Here is a 24991-nt window from a genome sequence, read left to right on the forward strand (position 1 = left end):
CCTTCGCGGGGCTTCCTTGCACTCCCGCCGGCCTTGTAGGTCCACCGCCGGGCCCCTCATGGGGCTTGGCAGTGGAGCTGCAAGGCCGGCGCCGGCAGCTGGGACCGTTGGGGGCGGGGTGTGTGGCCTTATGACACACTTCCGGTGATGGCAGGGTGTGTGGCCTTATGACACACTTCTGGTAATGTCAGGGGGTGTGGCATATGCTAATGAGTTATGCTAATGAGTTCCCCTAGCTCTTTTTCTACCCCTGATCACAACCCTACTTAACTCGCCCCCCAAAAAAAACTCCATGCTCCCCAAGCACTACCCCACATCTCTAGAATTTCCCAATCTGTAGTTCACAACCCTAGCTTGGAGAGGGTAAGTTCTTTTTACGTATTCTTTCTGCACAATTTATAATTTCATATATCTCTATCATGTATCCTTTTGGTGACATTCAGTGACCCTTGAAGCCTCTGATGTTCAGCTTTGTACCAATTGTACTTGCTGAGAAACCTGCAATCTTTGCTTATTTTTAAGTTAACAAAGAACATGCCCTCATAACTTTGAGGCTAGATAGTTGCATAAGGAATATCCCTTTATGGTTGCCTAAGAAGCTTCAGTTAGTGGAGGATATATCCGCCACATCTTGGCTCCTGTTGACAGTTCAAGAAACTGTTCTGCGAATAAGTGAATATGTGATCAACAAATCTTGTGGGCTTTATGTCTTACCTTCTCTTTTCTCGTGTTTCTGTAGATCATTTGTTCCTATGTCTTCATGCCATTTTCTTTCATGATGGGAGTAGACTGGGAAGATAGTTTTATTGTTGGTGGACTCATAGGTTACAAGACTTTCTTCAATGAATTTGTGGCTTACGAACAGCTTGCCAAATTTATCCAGCAGAGGAAGGAAGGAGGAGCAATGTACATTGATGGCAAGAAGCAATATATGAGTGTAAGTAGTGTTTTTTATTTTTTATAGATATATATGCTGTATTAGAACTTCCTTAGAGATTCCAGGGGCATCACACATATCAGATAAAAGTAATCTGTAAATTAGAAGCCACTTTTGCTGGAACTGTATTATTATAGCAGTGGAGCCAGTTAGTAAAGTGAATCTTTTTTTAAAAAATCTATTTAATCCTGTTACCTCACAGCACACAATATGAGCTCTATGGCATAATATCTCTCGTAGAAACAAGGGGACAGGTTGGAAGGAAACACAGACAAAGATTAAAAAGTATCTGAGGAAGTGTACATGCACATGAAAGTTCATACCTTGAATAAAACTTTGTTGGTCTTAAAGTTGTCACTGGACTCAAACTTTGTTCTACTACTTCAGACCAGCACAGTTACCCACCTGAATCTACAGACAAAGAAAGATAATAAAGATTGTTGTTGCTGGCTGACCATTCAGAAGCCATTTTATAAGGAAGAAAACTGCCTTAGACCTTGGTTTTTCTACCTATCTGAAAAGAACTCGGACAGTGCAGGGGATATACTTCTGGGCCAATGACTTTACAAGAGCAGTCTAGGAAGACCAAGGCGTGACTATTCAAATCATACAGAGTCTTCCTAATTAAAGAAGAAAAGGGATATTTCGGAGTGAAGCTAAAGGCCAATCTAGACTTTGTATCAGGAAATCTTGTTGGGGGGGAGATGCTTAGTCCTTTCCCAGGGCCACCCCAAGAGTTTTCTGCACCTTAGGCCAGGCTATCCTGGTGTCCTGTCCACACCATGGAAAGGACACAGGCAGGCCCAGCACTTTCATAAGGTGAGGTAAGGCAGTTGCCTAACGGTGCGAGCATAGAAGGGTGCCAAAATGGCCTGTCGCCCTGCCCCCTTTCCCCCTCATCAAAAGCCCTGCTTCACTCCGTTGGCCCTTGGCCTGCCGCCCTGCCGAGGTCATTAACATGATTTGGCACCCTTTCCTCACTTGGTGCTGTAAGATGGGAGAAGCGGCCAGCCACGTCCATCGAGCGCATGAGGCGGGATGTGCGCATGCACAAGGGGCGCAATGTGTGGGCCTGGCGGGGAGCACCTAGTTGAGTGCCAGTTGGGGCTTCCTCCTTCCTTGCGCCGGGGCGGGGTGCCGCGAGCGGAACAAGGCCGAGCATCTGCCTCCTTCCCTCCCTCCCTCCCTCCTCGGCCTTTCCTCCCTCCCCTGCTGGCCAGGCAGGGAAGAGCTGAGCACCATTGCTCTCACGCTCTCCCCTCAGCACCAGCCGAGCCAGCCCGCTGCCCCCACATCCCACCCAGCCGCAGCATGTCGGGCTGGTCAGGGTGGGCCAAGAGCTGCAGCTGTGCCACCTGGATGGGCCCCGCAGCAGCCCCAACACCAGACATGTCCCCCTGGCCAAGCAGTCAGCAGCAGTGGTGGCCTCTACCAGATACCCATCTCTGCTGAGTGGTGCCGCACCAATCTGCATGCCACTTCCTGTGACAGGCCATAGGTCACCAGTTCAGGGAGGCTTGCCTTGGCATACCTCCAAGTATGCCAAAGATTGGACTTCTAGGCAATGGCCTAGACACACCTAGCAGGCAGTCTGGCTTTGTCCTTTCCCCAGGGGCCATTTTCCTGGTAAAAATTCCCCCCATCTTCATGTGTCCCAGGAAGGGAAATAGTCTATCAGCTGTGGCATCATGCTTTGTTATTCTAAGTATTATTTTATTTGTTATTTGAATTGTTACCCAAGCACGCTGCAAGGAGAGGGAACAGTGTTTAACTAAGCAGGGAACTTGAAGAAGTCTGACATCTCAGAAGGTAGTTTTACAGGTCAACTCTTAATCCTTATATGGAATGGAGGACAGCTGGAGAAGATTCTTCTCTACCACCACTTATTCCTATGGAGATTTACAGTGTTTTTAGGACCTGGATATAAGATTCCCTGGCTAAAAGATCATATTTTATCACAGATTTAACTGAATAAACAATTTCAGACTGAGCTTGAACTGTGGGCTGCTTCACATGACCCTCTGAGAAAGTGAGGGTGGCAGTGATCTGTGCTGCATCTTGTTCAAGGTAAAGAGGCTGTCTTATTGCTTCACCACAAACTATGCCAGTGATGAAGCACTAGGGATGATATCATCATCATAAGTGAAAAACATCACCTTGGATTCTTTCAACCCATTTCTTGACATTCCAAAAAACTTCCATGAATCAGCCCTCAAATCAGATTTAACAAATCATGGAAACCAGAGTGGGGTGGAGATGACCTAGGAAAACCCTTTCCCTAGGCTTCAACTAGTATCTTGTTGTGCTTCCTCACCCTGGTTCCTAGTATTAGAAATTATTCTATAGTTTGACAATTCCATAACTAGTTTTCAGGACAAATATAATGCCACAGTGACACAAGAACTTGGAATGTTCAGTTTTAATTTGCTTGCCCTCAGAATCCTCCAACAAAACCAGGTACAAGCATTTCTGTCGACAACACAGTACATTGCTGTGTTTCCACCCCCATAACCTGTAACAATAAGGTTTCCTGCCTTTCAAACATTTCCAGGAAAAAAGGAGCCCAAACAAGGCCTTGAAATGTATTCTCCTGTATATGCACACAGAGAGAAGAAATATCTACAAATTGCTCCTTAACAACATGAGGGGGCACAAATGTGCATCTAATCAACTGAAGCACTAAGATGATTTCATTGCAAGCAGGGAACAGCAGGCAGGAATGAGTGGACATGCTCATACTGCTATCTCTCTCCTTGAACTAAGATGATCTCTTTCATAACAGACTTACCTTGAAGAAGAATGCTTTTGCTCCTGACTTTGCAAAATCCACAGTCAAGCTGCAAAAGATTTTTAATAGGGAAAGCAATGCTGTATCATTATATATAGTACTGATCTCCTTCCTTTGGGCATTTGATAAAACAGTTGAATATTTTACTTGTTTAACCAAAATGTCCGGCTAAACAATATGGATTGGATCCTACAGATACTGCTTCACCAAACTTTTAAAGTTGTTTGAAAAAGTGAAGCAACATGTATGTTACAGAGACCTTGGAGACATTATATACTTTGACATTCAAAATACTTTGAACAAGGTACATAAGAACATAAGAACATAAGAGACACCAATGTTGGATCAGGCCAAAGGCCCATCCAGCCCAACACTCTGTATCACACAGTGGCCAGAAATACCAGTGCCATCAGGAGGTCCACCAGTGGGGCCAGGACATTAAAAGCCCTCCCACTGTTGACCCCCCCAAGCACCAAAAAGACAGAGCATCACTTGCCCCAGAGCCCCTATCTATATCTTGTGGCTAATAGCCACTGATGGACCTCCGCTCCATATGCTTATCGAGACAGGACCTTTCAAGAATTAAAAATTGGTTAAATGAAAGGAAGCAGAGAGTGGGAATACATAGACAGTTCTGGCAATGAAGGGAAGTAAACAGTGGTGTCTCACAAGGATCAGTATTGCTTTCAGTGCTATTCAACTGAAACTGCGGGTATGTGGTGTAGTGGCCAAGTTTGCAGATGACAAAAAAAATATATTAAGAATGATGAAAACTGACGCTGGCTGTGAAGTTCTCCCGGAGAAGTTCCACAACTTGGATAAGTGGGCAACAATGTGGCAAATGTTCAGCATAGGTAAGTGTAAGATGATGCATCCTGGAACAAAAAACCTTCAACTTTAAGTACATACTAATGGGGTCTGAAGTTGTTGAAACTGAGAGGGAAAGTGATCTTGGGGTCATGGCGGATGTCACTTCTGCCTTATGGCAATTCTATGAATTAATGACCTCCAAAATGTCCAGTTGTTAACAGCCATTCTCAGGTTTTGCAAACTGAGAGCCAGGGCTTTCCTGATTGAGTCAATCCATCTCATGTTGAATCGTCTTCTTTTCTTGCTGCCTTCTACTTTTCCTAGCAGTATTGTCTTTTCCAGTGACTTCTGTCTTCTCATAGGCTGCAGTCACACACACTAAATAATCCACTTTCAATCCATTGCCAGTGCACTTTCCAACTGGATTTGACTGTGTGAACTGGCAAAATCAAGTTGGAAAGTGCATTGAAAGTGGATTATTTAGTGCGTGTGACCACAGCCATAATGTGACCAAAGTATGATAACTCAATGAAAATGTCAACCCAGTGTGCTGCAGCAGTGAAAAAGGTGAACTCTGTGAGAAAAGTGACTGAAAATAAAACAGCCAATATTATAATGACTTTGTATAGATCTATTGTGTGTGATTCCATTTGGAATACTGTATGCAATTCTGATCACTACATCTCAAAAAGGACATCACAGAGCTGGAAAAAGTACAGAAGCGGGCAACCAAGGTGATTAAGGGATGGAAGTACCTTTCCTATAAGGAAAGACTGAAGAGTCTGGGACCGCTCAATTTAGGATGCTGATAATGGACCATGACTGTGTTTCTAAGGCTGCAAATATACCATTGCTTTTCAGAGATTTAAAAGTAGTTAGCAAGAGGAATCACTGTTCATGGATAGGGTTGGTCATGAACGGGCTCACAAATCAAAGTTCGTCATGAATTTTGTCTGGTTCATGGTTCACAAAGTGATATTCGTGGAAGGGCGACCAGCACAAGCATTCCATGAACCTTGTTGCTGTTTGTGGTTGTTTCTGAATAGATTCATTTCCAGACTGTTTACAAAACTCCAAAGCAACAGGGGACAGAATTCTCCAGCCTTTGAAACACCAATAGGCGCCCTTCAAAGCTTAACAGGCACTGCTGGCTGCCAGTAACAGAGTTCCCATTCTGCTCTATGGGATCAGAAAGCTATATATCAGCTCAGCTGCACACCTTCTCCTCTGTTGGCAGTTAAACCTAGAGGCAGGGAACTTGTTAAAAGCAGGCTAGCAGAGCACATTCATTTATTCCCTCCTAATTGTGAACTCCTCTCTCCTGCTGGAGTTTGGGTGTTAGGTGGACATAGGACTCTGAGCCACCCAGTCTCTCTGCTCACACCAAGCAGAGGGGCTTATTTACTGGGTTCCTCAGCTGAGGACCCATAACCTCCTGATTGTGGAATTCTGTCCCCTGCTGGGGTTTGGGTGTTCAGTGGACTTAGGGTTCTGAGCCACCCCATCTCTCTGCTCATGCTGAGTGGTGGGGCTTAACTACTGGGTGCCCTGGCTGAGAGTCCACATTTTGATTTTGAACTCCCTCTCCCCTGCTGTGAGAAATCTTGTGAAGTCCATGTATGGATTGTCAGATATGATCACACATTCACATACTTCCTTCTGTATTTACATGGCAATCTATAGATGGGCTTCTATAGATGTTTCCCATGTAGGACCCAAAATATCCCCTTGCATAGGAGTCTTACAGAAATCTGCTATTAATCAAGGCATGCAACAAAGTACCTTTGGAAACCCTCTGGAATTTAGCACTTTGCCACAGCCACATTAGTGAGATGCAGATATGACTGTGTTTTATCGCCATACGACTTGTTATTGCACATTTGCCCTGTGTTATCAAAAAACAAGAAGCAGTGTTAACAGGTCATGAAACTTTACATGATTAAAGAATTTAAATAAGTTCCCTCCCCATTTATTTGATTTTTAGATCCGATCTGAAACCATTGCCACCTATGCCCTTTGTGGATTTGCAAACTTTGGCTCCCTGGGAATGGTAATTGGAGGTCTAAGTAAGTACAGTACATTTTTCTCATTTGGAGATTTATATTGGGCAAATGGATCCTCAAATTCCCTCATCATACTGAGCAGTTTCACCCTATACCAGTTAATGGGACAGTCCCCCACCTTCTCACAAATTTGGATCTGGAAAGGAAATCAGGGTATCATTCGTGATGTCATGCTGCACATCAGAGGCACTCAGTGCACATTCAAAATGCAGCACAACACCAGCTGATTCCACACAGAGGTTTTTCTCTGGTTCAGGATCTCTAGTCATGCACTTTTATAATATACAAAATTGTCCTCCATTCCTACAGAAGCCATGAACAGCCAATTTTTTCCACTAAAAATTTTTCCACTGTTTGTCATGACCCCCCCCCTGACCAACCCAGTGACTCTGACTCAGAGCTCTCATGAGAAGAGCCCAAGGAGTCAAGACCAGCCAAGGAGGACCAGTGGGATGAGGGTGGGCATCAGTGTTCCCTCTAAGCTGAGTTAATGTGAGCTAGCTCACAGTTTTTTAGCTTCCAACTCACACATTTTTGTCTTAGCTCAGGAAGGATAGCTCCAGAGCAAGCTCATTTATGCAGCAGCCAAATCGTTTGCTCACAACTTTAATGCCAGTAGCTCACAAAGTAGAATTTTTGCTCACAAGACTCCACAGCTTAGAACATTGGTGGGCATGGCATGGCAGAGATACCTGCTGACAATTTTCCAGCGGTACCAAAGGCCACCCTGCCAGAGCCTGCAAATAATGCCTTGCCATCGGCCTCCACAGGGCAGAATGTGAACCTCAGCCCATAGCCCCCCAGGACCCATTCCCACTCTGAAGAAACAGCAGTGGTAGAAGGTAGTGCAAAGGAGATGAAGTGCCAGACTGGCTGCATGCAACCCCACTGTGGATCTAGAACAGTGCTCCTAATACTTCCTCACGGGATCCTGGCCAGAGGACAGCACAGCCTCATGGGCTCTAGCACCTGCTGGCAATGCAGCTGGGCCCAATAACCTCTCAGCCTACTTAAGTTAAGGCTTGCCTTGCTAGATCAACAGGTCCACTAAGGACAAGCTTTCTGGACCTTGTCTTGGTCCAGCATCTCTGTAAAGGCAACCTAACTGCAGGGAGCAGGACATTGCTTTAAAACAAGTCTGGGGGAAAATCTTTCCTGGTATAGTGTTGTTGAGACAGTCTCTTTAATGTATCCAGAAAGGAAAGTATGACTTGAGTTTGAATGAAAGGAAATGCCTCTTTCCTCTGTATTTTTGCACTCCACTTGCCTTGGTGTTATTGCTCTTAAACTTCAGCTGAAGAGGAAAATGGAGATCTTCCACTGTGCTTCAGAGCTCTGAACATCTCCAAAGTTCTTTCTGACATCCAAGACAAGTCCCTCCCCCTCCTTTCCTTATGAAAACCACATTATTTTAAGCTGCTTACCAAGTCCAGAACTGTGGACCCTGATGATACAATGCACAAGCGGAAAACATATTAAACTGGCTCTTCCTTGTAAGGTAGCCTTTAGCCTTGAAGATAAAAGCATTTTATTACTTGTCTAAGCTAAACAATGGAAGGTTCCCAGTAGCTGTCTAAGTGAAGCAAGGCCCCAGTACTCCTTCTGCAATACAACCAGGGGGTGGGGGGATTATAAATATTAATGTACTTCCAGAAACTCATAAGTAGTCATATGACAACTCTTTTGCAAATTATGTCGAGGAAGAGAGTTAAGGTAAGTGATCTGGGAATAGCATTTAGCAAAAATAAGCTAAAAAGTCACAAGCTAATATAGTATAATAGCTGAATATGAGGAGGGAGCCTGGAATGTTTAACAACAAGGGGAAAGATTAGGTGAAGTCAGGGACTGAAAATACTAAGGTAAAATAGTATAGGCATAAAGTCTTATTCCTATAGATCAGGCTAGTGAGAGTTTCTTGAATTATTCACAGTTACGATGGTTCCTTATTTTGTGATGTTTTTGTTCCTGGGTTTTCCCAAACCACTCGACTTCACTTTATTTGTACAATAGCAGACTCTGTTTTGTGCCCGGAAGGCTGGTACACTAACCCCAGTAACCAAACCCCTTCTCTTGGAACACCAGAAATCTTCTTGAGATTGTTAACTGACTTTCAAAGGTAAATCTGCATTGGTATTTTCCACTGGTTTGGGGACACTCCCACACCGCCTCCTCAGAAGATGTCCACACCTCTTTCAGATTCACTCTCCTACTGCACTGTTATAATTTCCACTGTCTGCACCATTTTATGGCCCAATCGTTTGGACTCCATCGCACTTGCAGCGTCCCGCCAGCACACCCGAATGTGGTTACAACTGCTCTTAGCCCCCTCTCTGCTCTTTATCCGCAAGAAGACAATTGATTCAACCACTTTCCACCAGGTGGTGCACATGTTGGTAATCTCCAAAATTCCTGTGGGGGGTTGGAGGCACACGTCTTTCATCTTTCATTAAACCCCCACCCCACCCCACCCCTCTTTTTGCTATTTGTTCCCACCGGTGTACTTGTTGTTCCCCAAGTGTGCGCTGCAACTTCTCGCAGACCATCCTCATACCAATAGTGTTTTCTCATTTTTATTTTTTGTTTGGACCCATCTGGGCCAAAATCACTGAAGCCTTCTTCACCTCCCTCTAAGCTGTGGAGTCCTGTGAGCAAAAATTCTACTTTGTGAGCTACTGGCATTAAAGTTGTGAGCGAGCGAGTTGGCTACTGCATAAATTAGTTGGCTCTGGAGCCATCCTTCCTGAGCTAAGCCAAAAAGTGTGAGCCGGAGGCTAAAAAAACTGTGAGCTAGCTCACACTAACTCAGCTTAGAGGGAACACTGCTCCCTAGTGTAGTGGCAGTGTGGGGGGAAAGGTTTTCTCCCTTTCTCCCTAGCCTTCTTTACCTCCTTTTCTCATGCCAATTGCAAGGGGCAGCCTATAGCCTAGTGCCAGTGTGCTTGCCTTGTTATCAGGAAATTGCCTGTTCAAGTCCTGCTTGTCTCTTTTCATTTTTGGAAAAAAGTTGTACCGTGTCCTTTTTTTTTTTTTTTTTTAATTCTCGCAACTCTGTATCCAATCACACTAAACCAGGGAATCTCAGTATTCCTCAGAGATAACTTTGCCTGTTTAACTGAGTAGGGGTTCTTCTTCTCTCCCTAGAAGATTTATGCCCTCTTCCTTTGGCCTGAATGGGAGACTTCTTATGCTACTCAAATCTCCTTGCCAAACTTTTTCTTAGTTCGCTGTCTGTGTTCAAAACTGCCTTCAGCTAATGCTGAGTTAAGACAATGAGGAATTCCAGACAGGCGATATATTCCGGTTCCGGAAGGGTTCCCAAACGGTTTATGGTCTGACATTTCAGACAGAACCATTTTTGAACCGGTTCCCTACCAGAATATATTTGTACTTTCACACACAAGTGCTTCTGTCCCGATCAGGAAACGGGGCTGAACCGTTTTACCTGTAAACCACTTCCACGTAGTCTTCAGTTTCTTCTCCTGGATCCAAAATGCTTTTTCCCGCCGGTTTTCACCCGCGCGGGCTATCTCCGGTTTTTAAAAAAATGTTCGCTTTAGAGCACTATAGCGCTATAGTACAATAGCGAAACATTGTTATAGCAACCCCATTGGAATGCCTGGAGTGTTGTGTTATAACGCTCTGGCGCTCTAAAGCAAACGTTCAAAAAAAAGCCAGAGATCGTCCGCGCAGGTGAAAAAAGGCAGGAAAAAGTGGGGAAAAGCAGTGCAGTGCAGTGCAGTCTGAAATGGCAAACCGCTTCAGATCCAGCTGTTTACCGGTAGGGGAAAGCCATGTGTGAATTGGCAGCCCTATACCGGTTTACTCCACGACGGATCAAAAACGGCTTCAAACTGGCTTTAAAAGGGTAATGTGAAATTCCTTTATATTAAGTCATGGATGAATTCTGACTTTTTGTCAGCACAAGATACTTGAATGTCAGTGTCAGGGCTAGTTTAAGATGATCTCAGCACATCTTGTCACAGTTAAGGTGGGAATCAGAATCTGTTCTCCTCATCCAGCCCTCACAAGACTTTCTTTGCTCAGCTGATACCATTCAATCAGATTGCCTGGAGCAGCCTGTCACTCAAGGCTCTCCGGCTCTGTGAAGTATAAACCCTTCACAGTCCTATAGTTTTATGTACAATGCTTTTAAGCCTCTTAACAAGTACAGTCCATCACAGAGGCCTTCCAGTGCAGGGACCCTAGTTCATCCTCTAAGGACAAGCACAACAAATTATGGGGGGCAACAGTGATAAAACTGGAATACAGTGTAGCAGTTTCTCATATTTATCAGTCAGTTTTCCCAGGTAATCAGCTATCAGGGCTTTTGTGGCCACTTCCTGGCTAGGGCATATGGTGGCCGGCTTCTTGAAAAATGCCTTGTTAGGCTACAGTTGCACAACACCTCTTGTAATCTTATCTGAGGTTGAAATCCTCTAGTACCTGCTGTCAGACATAGGAGCAGCAACAAAATGAAGTTAAGGGCTTTGAATTAAGTGGACAGTTACGTTTTTATGAGGTTAAACTGGCTAACATATTTTAAATAGATGGATACTTGAACTGCTAATTTCTGTTTGCATTGTAGTTTGTCTTTTTGAATTGTGGCTTAGAGAATTTGATGTGTGGCTGTGTTTTCTTGTTTTATTGATTGTGTTAAATTGCATGAACATATGGAAATGCAGTCAAATGTTTTAAATAGAATAATACAGTTTGCAATAGGAGGTGTGGGTTAATGCCAGATACGTTCTAAACATTTCTGCTCTTGTCATAATTTGTCTTCCAATGTTTCCTTCAGCATCCATGGCTCCCTCCAGGAAAAGAGACATTGCAGGGGGTGCCATCAGAGCCATGATTGCTGGGACTGTGGCCTGCTTCATGACTGCTTGCATTGCAGGTATTCAACCTCTAGATATCACAAGATATTTTTGGAGCAATCTGAATATTGCTGCAGGAATCCCCTCACATAATTTTTACTTCTTTACAAGGATGAAGTTTCTTCCTTGACATTTTGTTGACAGTTTAAAAAGACATATTTAGCTCACAAAGACATTCAGGCTAACAGCAATTAGAAAGGAATTCCCTCACCAAAAATCCTCTAACCTACTCATCCTAACCCAACCATCTGCTTAGAACATGAAGGCATTGGTGAAGAAGAATGGAAGTAGAAACAGAGGAAAGAGAAAGCATCAGTGATGGTGATCTTCTGGTGTTTCACAGTGCAACCTTAAGCAAAGTTACACCCTTCTGACTCCATTGGTCACAGTTTGCAAAAAAAGTCCCCATGTATGCTTGAATTTATTCTCCATTTCTGAATAAGCAAACAACACATTTAAACTCTGGAATAAAATTGACAAATGCTGAACATAAATATTCACAAGAGGTAACCAGGAGTATGTGGAAAATAGACACACTCTGTGAAAGGCACACAAGCCAAGAACTGGGAATGGGAAGAAATGGAAAGATGTCTGCATCAACCAGCCTCTGTTTCAACATTCCAGTTTTGCTTGTGTCCATTTCTTGGCAAAGAATATAAAGATACAACCAGTAAAACCTTATTAGCCTCAGTATTATGTTTCTTTTAATGTTCTAAGACCATTTTCTTGTGCATCTGGGTTCCCAGTACGTAACTGAATAAAGATCTCTTTTTCCACTTTAAAGATCACAAACTGTGACCAAAAGGTTTTTATCCAAGCACCTGGCCTTTTATCCATGCATAGTCTAAAACACCTGACTAGGCTAGAGAGTTAACAGGCAGGGGAGAGTTAAGTGTGCAGGAAGTGTGCAGCAGCTAGCATGTGCATCAAATTGCTGACAGCAAGGGAAGGGCAGATTAGTTTGAGCAGCAGATATCTACCCCATACCATAGAAAGAAAGAGGCGTGTGGGTGTGAGCCCCCTCACACACATGTGGATCCTCACCACTTCTCAGGTATTCATGCACCAAGAGCAGGGTGGATCAATACAACTGTACCCGACATACTATTATTGCTTAAGGCAAGTGGCCTTTCTGTTTTGTTTCCAGGAATATTATCTGTTGCAGAAGATCCATGCAATGTTGTATTAGGAAGCGGTTTCAATGCCACTACGAACAGCACAGAAAAGGTTACGTGCTGCTTAAATCTGTTTAACAGGTAATTATTTAAAAAACCCTGGGTTTCAGTTTATAGACATTTTGTCTACAGTGTTGCTCTTACATGACAGAGACAAAGATAGCATGCTACTTTTGTGAAAGGATAGGATGCAGGCTTATAACTCAGTGCTCATGAAGATTGTCTGATTAATGGTTTTGGTTTTTTAAATTTGACATTCTGAAGTACTGGGTCTGCTTCTAGCCATGTTCCCCAAAATGTACACCAAGAGTTAGTAATCTGAACATCGTGCCTGTTGCTCTTTATAAAAGGTATAAAGTCATGCCTTAATGTTCCTACTGCTATATATCTATATCATTATCTAAAGCCAGGATAGCTTTAAGGCTGCACCATCAAGTACAGAGATGTTAAGAAATGTCTCCATTCCTGTTACTTATCTGAATACAATGTGCTTTATAGCCTTCACAGCCTAACGCATCAGTGATCAACACAAAGAATCATGAGTCTTGTGGCACTTTAAGATTAACAGAGTATTATTCTAGTATAAACTGTCATGAATTAGAGCCTCTTTCTTCAAATGCAGTAAGTGGATTCTCATTATGTTGTCATATTATGCAGGTGGTATGAAGAAAAAAGCCACAGGGTTAGAGGCCATGTAATGCAGTAAGTACAGAGTGAAAGGTGGTTATGTACAATTTTAAAAAATACAGGGGCCATTCACTAATGCTAAACTAGGTAACACCTGTAATGGGCAGGGAGTCCTGAGCTTTGGTAAGGTAGTGAAAATCCCAAGACCTGGTTCAGCATTGCAAGGTTGATAACATAAAACCTGTTAATCCATGGGACAAACAAGTCAGTCCCTACACAAAAGAATAAACAAATAAATCTGACATTAAAAATTGCAGTATTCAGAAACTAGTGGGAGAATATTTCACTCTCCTAAGATACTTGTTTACTGACCTGGAAGACAAGTCAATGTAATTTAAAAGGGAGAGCCCATCATGAAACTGCTGAATTATGCGATGGACGTTGTTGACATCCTAGTGGAACCTCTTGAGATCTTCCTTCCCATAGATGATGAAAATGTCATTGATAAGTACAAGAAAGGTATTAGTTGGCAGGACTGGGGAAGCGCTAAGACGATTGTGAATATGGTTTCATACCATGAGACGATGTGGGGATCCATGGCTATGCAATTAACCTGACGGTACAAGTGGCTGTCAAATCTGAAGTAATTATGGCTGAGGACAAAGTAACAAAGCTTGGTACCAATGTATACTGTGGTGTTGTCAGTCTTTGTGCAGAATATATAGTGGCCAGATGGGATTTTCTGGGAGGCAGTCAATGGACTGCAGTTTCTTCAGTAACTTGATAGTCAGAAACTTAATAATATCACATGAGTAATACATAACTCCTGCATAAAATGGCAGCATAATGAGGATGTATTTATTATATCTGAAGAAGTGGGCTCTAGTCCAAGAAAGCTTATGCTTGAAGAAATTTGTTTTTAGTCTCCAAGGTGCTACAAGTCTTCTGCTTATTTTTTCTGCAAAAGACATATATGGCTACCTCTCTGGAATGTTCAAGACAATAATCCAAATCAAGCAGGGACACTAATTAATAAATTGAACTCCTGTGGGCATAAAGGCTTCCTTTGCGAAACATTTTCAATGCCTTGTTTATAGTTATATTTATAGTTATAGTATCCACTTATTTTGATGTTGTGACACCACCAACTTTAAATTCGTGATATAAGAGACTGAAATTGTTTAATAGAGTTTATATATTCTGGCAATCTTTGATGGTGTTTTTCCTAGCGGAATTTGCATTTTTGGTATCAATTGATGATTTAGGCTGCCAGAAACAAAATAAACAGCAAGCCATGCACCAAACTGTTACGTGAAGATATTCTGTGCACTTTGGCTTCAGATAGCTCATCAGTCTAAATGCTGCCTTACCTGGTTAAACAGTGCACATTCAGTTCTGTAACATAATAGCTATCAGTGTTCCCTCTAAGCTAAGTTAGTGTGAGCTAGCTCACAGTTTTTTAGCCTCCAGCTCACACAGTTTTGTCTTAGCTCAGGAAGGATTGCTCCAGAGCAAACTAATTTATGCAGTAGCCAAATCGCTCACTCACAACGTTAATGCCAGCAGCTCACAAAGTAGAATTTTTGCTCACAAGATTCCACAGCTTAGAGGGAGCACTGATAGCGACCTGTTGTCTGGTATTGTGAATCATGGAACGTTCATAAATAGTCTTACTTTTGAATATATTAGTAGTAGAATGTTGGTATATAATTAAGCTTCTGTGAAGGATTTGCCTGTTTAGATTAAAAAGCACCCTTCATCTAGAGTCTAGGAATAATGGGAACTGAGTGCAACCAGGACAGTGCATGATATGGAGAGGGATGTATCATGGGTACAGAGGCTGAGTGGTAGAAAGGTGAGTAGGAAGAAGGTCCAGGAAGTAAATCAGTTATGAGACTAAAATTAATATTTTACTAACTGCCTAGACATAGTTCCAGAGTTTAGTCATGACCTGAAGATGAAAAAACATTCCAAATGTCCTGAATATCATTGTGAAAATAATAAGCAACAATAAGAAAAATAAGTGACTTGAGTAGAACAAATTTTTATAAATTATCTCTTTCCAAACTAATTTGGCCATAGTGCTATGGCTCAGTTTGGCCAACCTATAGATTTTATGTCAAAGCACCCAAATTAAACATGTTCTAAATTATGTTAACCATATTATTAAAACCTCTTTTCTCTTCTTCACCAGTGTTAGTGCACACAGTCACACGGAAATCTTCCTAAAAGGAAACCATAGCTTGAAATCCTTGGCAGGATGTTGTAAACTACTGGACTCGCCCTCATTTAATTGCAGTTGGACTACTTCATTTTAAACTGAGGCACTTTATATAAGAGACAAGGACTGGATTGCTGTGCTGGGAGAAAGACAAAATGGAAATGGAGTTACTGGAGTTACCTTCTTGTTACAAATAGGATTGGTTTTGTTTTTAGTTTATGCTAACAGGGCAGATTTGTGCAAATTCTTCAGCTTCTTTGACGTTATTGAGTAAGTGTCTATGTTCCATAACACTTAATGAGCTCTTGTGTCATATCAAGAATAGGTCATTATGAAGAACATATTTAAAAATATAAAGCAGTTCCAAATATTTCAAATATTTATTTAAAGCTGTTTTAAAAAATCCTGCTTACTTCCTACTCATAATCTGATGCCTCTCCTGAGGAGTGCTATGACGATCTCACCCTCACATGCAGGATTTTCCCTGCTGTCTTCTTTCTTGCTGAGCAGCCCTTTTATCTGTTTTCTTCTTATATGTTTGTCTAAGGCTGTCCCACCCAGTCGCATAGATACACACAAACACATACCCCTACCTGGAAGAGACCTTCTTATATTCTGCTTTTGAAATGGCACACAAGAGGCTTTTTAAAGTTCAAAATAAACAAAATGTTTATTTTTGGAGGGGAAAAGGCCAGGTGTAATCAGGTGGAGGATATATGAGGTGAACAGATAATAAAACTGAGGTATCTTCATATTCACACAAATACCAAGTGATTTATTGTCAATAAGTAGATGTTTCTGCTATTCAACCAGGTCATAACATAAGAGAACATAAGAACATAAGAGAAGCCATGTTGGATCAGGCCAATGGCCTATCCAGTCTGTGTCATACAACAGCCAAAACCCAGGGGCCATCAGGAAGTCTACCAGTGGGGCCAGAACTCAAAAAGCTCTTCCACTGTTACCCTCCAAGCACCAAGAATACAGAACATCATCACCCCAGACATAGTGTTCCATCTATACCTTGTGGCTAATAGCCACTGATAGACCTGTGCTCTACATGTTTATCCAATCCCCTTTTGAACCTGTCTATGCTTGTAGCCACCAACATTTCTTGCAGCAGTGAATTCCACATGTTAATTACGGTACTCTTTGGGTGAAGAAGTACTTTTTACTGCTCATTAATTTCATTGAGTGCGTACAAGTTCTTGTATTGTGACAAAGGGAGAAAAGGACTTCTTTCTCTACCTGCTCTATCCCATGCATAATTTTGTAAACCTCTATCATGTCACTCCTCAATCGTTATTTCTGTAAGTTCCTGGATCTCCTCTGGAAACTTTTTTAAAGATGGGGGTTCATTGGCTACCTTCCAGTCTTTGGGAATGGAGCAGATTTTAGTGATAGATTGCATATTTTTGTCAGGAGATCTACAAGTTCACATTTGAGTTCTTTTAGAACTCTTGGATGTATACCATCTGGGCCTGGTGATCTGTCAGTTTTTAATTTGTCCACCAGTCATAGAACCTCATCTCTTGTCACCTTAATCTGACTCTTTTGACACCCCTCCTGAAATCCACAGTTCTGGAGTGGACAAGCACCTCCCATCTTCCACAGTGAAGACAGAGGCAAGAAATGCATTCAGCTTCTCTGCCATTTCCCTTTCATCCTTTAGTAATCCTTTTACTCCTTGGTCATCCAATGGCCCCACTGCCTCCCAGCTGGTTTTCTGCTGCTAAAGTATTTGAAGACTTTTTTATTGTTGGTCTTTATGTTTTCTGCAATATGTTCCTCTGTTATGCATTAACCATTGACAGTCCATCACAGGTGCTTTAAAAATGTTATTCTATTTTGTGCTCTTTTGAAAGAAAATGTCCTTAATACCATAATCTTTCTCCTCAGAACTGTCTCTTTTATTCACTGGGAGTTACTTTCAAAGAAGTAGGCTAAAGATTACAGCTTTATTTACTTTCAGCTTTAACAAAAAGCACTTATGGGTTCTGTCATTACATGAATTACAATATAATTTTAATATGTACATCTCCCAAAACCTATTCCAATGTGACATAATGTACAAATGAAGTTAGACATTCAACAGTGGGTATTGTGGTTTATTTGGGTTTGTTTTTTTAAAATTAACTCTGACTTTTATTCTGGCGAAAAAACACTAGGTGAGATGTACTGGGGGACTTGTGGCTCTTAGCCAGATCACACATAAACTACCAGTAGGAACCAAGGGCCCTTATAGAACCACATTATGACGCCCAGCCTATCTCTTTAGCCATCTATCTTCCCCAAGGAGCATAGGCTGGCATACACAGTTCTCCCATCTTCATTTTAGGCTCACTACAGGCCTCTGAAGTAGGTAAAGCTGGGTGAACTTTATGGCTGAGTGAGGGTTTGAAAATAGTTCCATGTAACTTTCCCCTGATTTTAATGTAAAGCAGCTGATAGAGGTTACAGTTATGAGCATAGGAAATGTGGAAGGGACAAAGCATCTTAAGAAGATTTTGAGAGGGAAAAGCTCCAGGAACGGAAAGGTCAAACACTTCTCTATACTCCACCTACACCTGCCTGAACTCCTGACTGCTGGATTTTGTTATGCAGATCATGCATGTAAGATGCAGTTTGTTTACAATTCAATATTTGCCTATATCTACGCATGCTATCTGTGGGAAGAAGTGCTGTAACAATTATTGCAGTGTGACAGAAAATAAATCCTCTCAATAAGAGCATAATAACCTGTATTTATGTAAGTGTGCAAAAAATGGTAACAGCTCTTTTCCCCCCTGTTGCAGTCATTTTAAAAAGAGCAGTCTAATTTTCCCCCTTTATTAAGACTTTACTTAGGAGAGCATAAGAATTTTAATTTTGTTTTGTCATTGCATAAAATGAAAAATATTAAGGTTAAATTATTAATCAAATGATTTATTTCTTTTCTTAATAAAATGAAGCGTGTTGTGAAGCTGTGTCCAAGATATTTTTGACTATTTATGTTGTCATAAAAAGTAGGTTAAAGTTGGGTGGCCTAAGTTTACCCAGTTCTTGTAAGTTTTTGTTTTTTTAATCTCTCTCAGCATTCCTCCCCAAAGCCATAATGGGCCCCATCCATAGTAAAAAATATGATCTTAGAGGCTCCAAGTGGGTTTTTTGGTATCTTTGCATTTTTCTGTGTATGTGTGTGCACGCACACACCCATGCCTGGAAGTCATGGCAACCCCTGGCGACTCCTACTGGGGCATGGAGGACATTCAGATCAGTGGCTTGATTGCCTCCCTCTGCCTCCTAGCCCTGGAATTCTTTGGTGGTCTCCATCCAAATACTTGCCAGGGTCAGCCCTGCTTATCTTCCGAGATCTGACAAGATTTCCTGGGCTATCCAGATCAGGGTGAGGCTTCAAAGTTTCTTAAAAGCCAGATTAGGAAACACAGACTACTTTGTGCCTTCAAGGTAGTGAACTCACTCACTTTACATTAAAATTTCTCAGCAACTGATTGATTACATGAAGTCTTAATCAACAAATCTTACTACCCATGTTTAAAAATATTGAAACAGATCCACCAAAAGATGCTGCAATAGTACTGGGGCATACATACAGACTTGCAACACAGCAGGATCTAAGCAAGTATAAGACAACAAACACTGCAGCTATAATTATAATTTGCCCATTTTACATCTCCTCTACGCATTTGCTTATCTAGATGAGTCACATCTTGGCATTTCACACTGCCTCTGGAAAGACTTGATGTTTGGGGGTTTTAAAAAAAAGCAAATCTCAGTATTTTCTTATTTTATTTTGCAGAAGAAAGAAAGAAGAAAAGCCTTTGGTTCACTACATACATGTGGCCTTGATAAATACAAAGACAAATATAAACATATGTTTATCAGTCTATATTGATTATGGGTGGAGCTAGACAAGTTCAGAACAACATATTTATTTTATTTATTTACTTCAGTTATGCCCCTCCCTTCTCCCCAATGGGGACCCAAAGTGTCTCACATCCATCACCTGTGATCCATTTATCTCACAGCAACCCTGTGAGGTAAGTTAGGCTGAGTGTGTGTGACTGGCCCAAGGCCAACCAGCAAGTTTCCATGGCAGAGTGGGGATTCAAAGTTGGGTCTCCTACATCCTGGTCCAGCACTCTAACCACTACACCATGCTGGCTCTGTACGAAACGCCTACCAAATTATTCCACACTAAATTTGGTTAACCTGTCAAGTGCAAGGAAAAATATAAATCTGGAGGAACTATTTAAAATGCTACCCACTCCAGTGAAACTTCAGAACATCTAGTCACGTTTCTTATATGCACTGTATTTGTTCAGATTCCTCAGTGGCAAAGTAGCCCTTTTAAACATCTGAAATCCTATCTAACCACAGTTTGGTGACAAGAGACTGAATCCAGCCTCTCCACTTCCAATCTACTAAGCATAGGAACTAGAGGGAACCTCCACATTCAGAAGCAGAAAACCTCTGAAATCAGTACTAGAAGGCAGCATCAGGAGAAGGCCTTGGATATGCCCTTTTGTTGGCCCTCCATAATAACAGGCTGGCTGCCGTGTGAGACAAGAGGCTGCACTAGATGGACCACTAGTGACTGGTCTAATCCAGCAGTGTTGTTCTTGTGCTCTTAGTCATCTTCTCTACAACAGCTAATGGAGGGATTTCAGCTTTTTATAAAGAGCTATGCAAATACAGCCAATGGATTGGAAGGTGATATTCACTTGCTGGAAGCAAGCTTGATTCTCTGTCCACCAAAGGATATGCACTGCTTCTATGCACATATAACTCAGGTGGCGCAGTAGAACTCTCTCCTTCCTCCCCCATCTGTTTGTTCACAAACAGCTGTTCCACAAAATCAAACACTGAGAAAGGATCTTGGAAGGGAGACAACCTGCCAGATTTCATGCTGATGTGAAAATTGATACTAGACACACCATTCCAATTCAACATGAGTCAAGTAGCTCCTTTAAAGATCAACATTTATTTCAGCACAAGCTTCTGTGCATCAGAGCTAGCCACATAAAAGTGTACAATATTTAGGATTTATTTTATAGATATCAATCTTGGCTGATCTACGATTACAGCAAATAAAGTTAAGATATACCAGGGAGGGGAGGGGAATGTTACAAAGGGAGACTAGTGTTCAAAAAAAATCCAGTCGAAGGTCTAATCCATTCAGACAAAGTGAGTATGAGATATTGCTGTGTATTTTGCTAGAATACATGAATATATCTACCACTTTGGAATCATTATGATTAAGTTCATGATAATTAGATGAAGAGATTGGTTTTTTAACCGCACCTTCACTACCTGAAGGAGTCTCACAGAGTGGCTTACAATCTCCTTTCCCTTCCCCTCCCCACAACAGATACCCTGTGAGGTAGATGAGGCTGAGAAAGTTCTTTTGAGAACTGCTCATGAGAAAACAGCTCTGAAACGACTTGTAACTGAACCAAGGTCACACCAGCAGCATGTGGAAAAGTGGGGAATCAAACCCAGTTCTCTCATATTAGAGTCTGTGCTCCTAACCACTACACCAAACTGGCAAACAAAATGTTGGTTTCTAAATATAATCCAAGAAAGATCCAGGTCCTGTTTTGATCAAAATAAAATGAAGTCAGTACCAAGTCTTGTCATATTTATGGTATTTCTAACTGCTAAATTGATGTAAATCCAGTAAGTAACTGAAGGCTCAGAATTTCACTATAAGAACTTTATCTAGACTTGTGACATCCCAGTATGATTTCGAAACGAAGCACTAGGTGGCAGAATTTCATCAGGGAAATTTCTTTATAGCCTTCATCTCTGCAACAAGTATAGGTATTTTGTCTAAGGATTTATATTCTGTTGAATCTGAGATAATAGTTGATCCAAATGGGGATGCTTTTGGCTGGTAAACTGCAAAGGAAATGCTCCAGTAATGACAACCCAGCAACCAAGCATCTTCTGAATGCTTATCAAAAAAAAAAAAAAAAACACCCTCAAGTCTTGCCCAACCAACACACATTCAGAACAGTCAAAATCTTGATGATGATATTTGGATTCATCATTCAGTACTGGTCTATTGCGGTCAATAAAGCCTGTTGTTCATCTCAACATCTGGAGGTCAGGTAAAGTATTGTCAGGGGATATAGCTTTGATTACTTTTTTATTTGAAGAGCATATTGCATACTGATTTTTTGGTGATGCTAAAACACTCTGGCCCAACAACTGTGCTGACCTCTACTAGTCAGTATAGCATATCATCAGAGAGAATGGAGAGTGACACAATCCACGTCGAGGAATAGTCCACAAAACATATGTAGCATGGTACCTCCTTGGTGCAACTGTAGCGATTTTTATTTAATACTACTGTTCCAATCTGGTAGGGTGTGAAATCTCCGTCTGCAAGAAAAACAAGTCTAAGACATTTTTCAGCAGAAGTTGAAGGAGAAACAGCCATCTCTTCAACGACAGTGATGCTCCATGGATAGGGTTGTTTGTTTTCATGCTGTACATTTAAGATGAGACTTGCATATGACCCTGGGGGAAAATATAAACAATGTATCAGAATGGCGCAATGCTAAGCTCCATAAGAACAGAGGCAGTGAAAGATACATATGGAGTAAAATCCAATTTCAACTGAGTAATTGCCATGTTTTTCTTTATTTATAGTGTGTGCACCCACTATAATGATAGTTTTATCCTCTGCAGATGCTAAGAACCCCTTTTCAGCTTGTATATGCTAAAAAAAAACCCTTTCCAGGGGCTCACCTACTTAACAGAGCTAAATAGGGCATTGTAATCCACTCCACAAATATGTAACTTGTATGTGAAAAGAAGAAGAGAAGAGATTGGATTTATACCCCGCCCTTCACTACCCAAAGGTGTCTCAGAGCGGCTTACAAACTCCTTTCCCTTCCCCTCCCCACAACAGACACCCTGTGAGGTGGGTGGGGCTGAGAGAGCTCTTGACAGAAACTGCTGTTTTTCAAGAACAGCTCTTATCAGAACTATGGCTTGCCCAAGGTCATCCAGTCAGGTGCGAGGAATGAACTTATACCAGGGCTTCTCTCCAAGATGGCGGAGGAGAACGACAGCTAGCTGATACGGGCCGCAAGTTGTACTACATGGAGAAGGAATGACAATTCTTACCTAACCTTCTTACAGTGCAATCCTACAGTATACTACAGCTTAGTTACTCTATAGTGCCAGGTTACTAAAGTCTATGCCAGGGGTGGCCAAACTTGCTTAACATAAGAGCCACATAGAATAAATGTCAGATGTTTGAGAGCTGCAAGACATGAACAAATATTACACGTTTTTACTTGGAAATATGCAGATTTGCTTTTTATTAACATTAAATGAGACTGCCAAAAATAATAACAAAAGAAGTTAAAGCAGATATTGATCATGATATTTATTTGTCCAATGATATTTGTTTGCTAATGATATTTAGCTTCCCCAACCACCCTGCCAGGAGCGGCACAATATGTGTGAAAGAGCCGCATGCAGCTCCCGAGCCACAGTTTGGCCACGCCTGGTCTATGCTTATTTAAAAGGCATGGATATAATAATGTGAAGTATATTTACACATATGTGTATCAAAGACAGAGTATTTGAAACAAATGAATGTTTGCTACAACAATAAAAAGTTGTGAGAATATATTTTTTTTAAAGTCTCAAAAATGCATCAAGGCATAAGAGCTGTTCCAAAGACAACATTTTGCTTAAGGGGAAATAAACCCCATGTCGGAAAAACATGCATAATGTCTCATGTGAAGTACAGTTCAAGGGCAACGTATACAGTAAGAGCAACAAAAGTTCCTAAATTTGGGGACGGCACTCTCTGGAGGCATGCCCGGAGATTTATGTCTTCACAGGGAGATAAGGGAATTAGTGTGCTAGGGTACCGGTAAACATCTGCTGAGCTCTGCTGAGATCGCTGTGAGAAGCAACTTGGCTACGGTGGGGGGGAGATAAGGAGGTGGGGTGTCGACAGCACGCATTCCTGTTAGTTTAGTTCACACTATGCTTGTAGCTTTCGATACACATGGCAGGGGGGAGGGAAAGGGGGGAAAGCTTTAATAAAACGCTGCTGGTCCAGGCTGGGTCAGACAGATTCTGCAGAGCTGTGTCTTTTGTGTTCTTATTGAACCTTCAAGACTTCAAGTGGCACCCGAACAGGGACCCCTCCCCATAGGAAAGAATCCTTCTCACCAATGCCTGGCATAGGCCCCTGAGTGCACTCCTCGTCGTATTTTTACGACCCCTTCATTGGTGAGTATGGGTGGAAGATTAATACTGCCGCAGCAGAAACATTTGAAAGAACTACAGTTTCTAGCCCAGAAGGTCGGCCGGTCCGTGTCTTCTGCGTCCTTTACCCAACTGCTTGTGGAAATTCAGAAACAATGTCCTTGGTACCCTGAGGAGGGTTCCCTAAAACTTAGGGACTGGGAAAAGATTGGGAAGACTTTTCACGCAGAGCCTCGGGCTCCCGTGGAAATGTTAAATTCCTGGTATCTGTGCAGATTTGAAGTCGAGGCTATAGCGCCTGTCTCTTTTTTGGCTTCTCTTAAATGCAGTGAAGAGCCTATTCCCAGGGGGCTCAATTAGTTCTACCCAAACCACCACTGCCTCCTGTTCTTTATCCCCTCCTGCCTTCAGCACCAACACTGCCATTGGCACCAACACCCTTAGAGTCTTTACCCTCGACGCCTTAGAAGCCATCGCCAGTGGATCCACCACATAAGCATCATCCGCCCTCACACCTCACTCTGCAAAGTGTTCTTATGGACCATTTAAAGAATCAGAACCCTTCCTTAGAGGAAATTAAAGAGATTTCTGAAATGTTATCTGTGTGTCTGGTGCATCTCACCGGAAACCAAGATAATGCTGGTAATAACATAGTGGAATACAAACCCCTTTCTTACCCCATTTTAACAGAATTGTGAAAGGGAATTCGAGACATGGGGTTACAAAGTACTTATGGTCAAGGGATGTTGGAGGCTATAATGAGGAATCACATGCTAGTCCCAGAGGACTGGAAAACTACATGTCGTATGCTTTTGTCCCTGGCTCAGTATGTAGTATGGGATAGTGAGTTCCAACAACAATGTTATATCCGGGGGCAAGCCTCTAATGGTGCTTATACAGTGGAACAACTTTATGGTTATGGAGCCTTTGCTCAGCCCATTCAACAGATAGTCCTGCCCGCAGCTACCCTAGAAGTCTCTTCTGGATGTGCCTTTTGAGCTTTTCAGCGAGTTCTGGCCTCTGGCAAGCCACTACATACTTTTTCTAGTATTTGACAAAAAGCCACTGAGCCCTACATTGAGTTCATTAATAGACTACAGGAGGCTTTAAAGCGTCAAATTCATAATGAAGAGGCTCAGGTAGAACTCTTGAAGAAGTTAGCTAAAGAGAATGCTACTCAGGAGTGTCGCTGTTTAATAACTGGATTGGGCAAGGATCCCTCTCTTTCTGATATGCTTAAAGTGTGCCAGGAAGTGGG

General features: G+C 42.0%; 1 protein-coding gene across 1 annotated transcript in view; it reads left to right on the plus strand.

The window, feature by feature from the left end:
* The window catches only part of SLC28A3 (solute carrier family 28 (concentrative nucleoside transporter), member 3), an 84547-nt gene extending 68955 nt beyond the window's left edge, over positions 1 to 15592 (plus strand). The window contains exons 13-17 of the mRNA XM_015419267.1: positions 740 to 937; positions 6520 to 6601; positions 11394 to 11492; positions 12620 to 12728; positions 15469 to 15592. Of these exons, the coding sequence (XP_015274753.1) occupies positions 740 to 937; positions 6520 to 6601; positions 11394 to 11492; positions 12620 to 12728; positions 15469 to 15592 (612 nt within the window). The remainder of the gene's footprint in view (positions 1 to 739; positions 938 to 6519; positions 6602 to 11393; positions 11493 to 12619; positions 12729 to 15468) is intronic.
* The last annotated feature ends 9399 nt before the right edge of the window (positions 15593 to 24991 follow it).

Source organism: Gekko japonicus, unplaced genomic scaffold, assembly GCF_001447785.1.
Source record: "Gekko japonicus isolate JY-2015 unplaced genomic scaffold, Gekko_japonicus_V1.1 scaffold133, whole genome shotgun sequence".
Classification (NCBI taxonomy): domain Eukaryota; kingdom Metazoa; phylum Chordata; class Lepidosauria; order Squamata; family Gekkonidae; genus Gekko; species Gekko japonicus.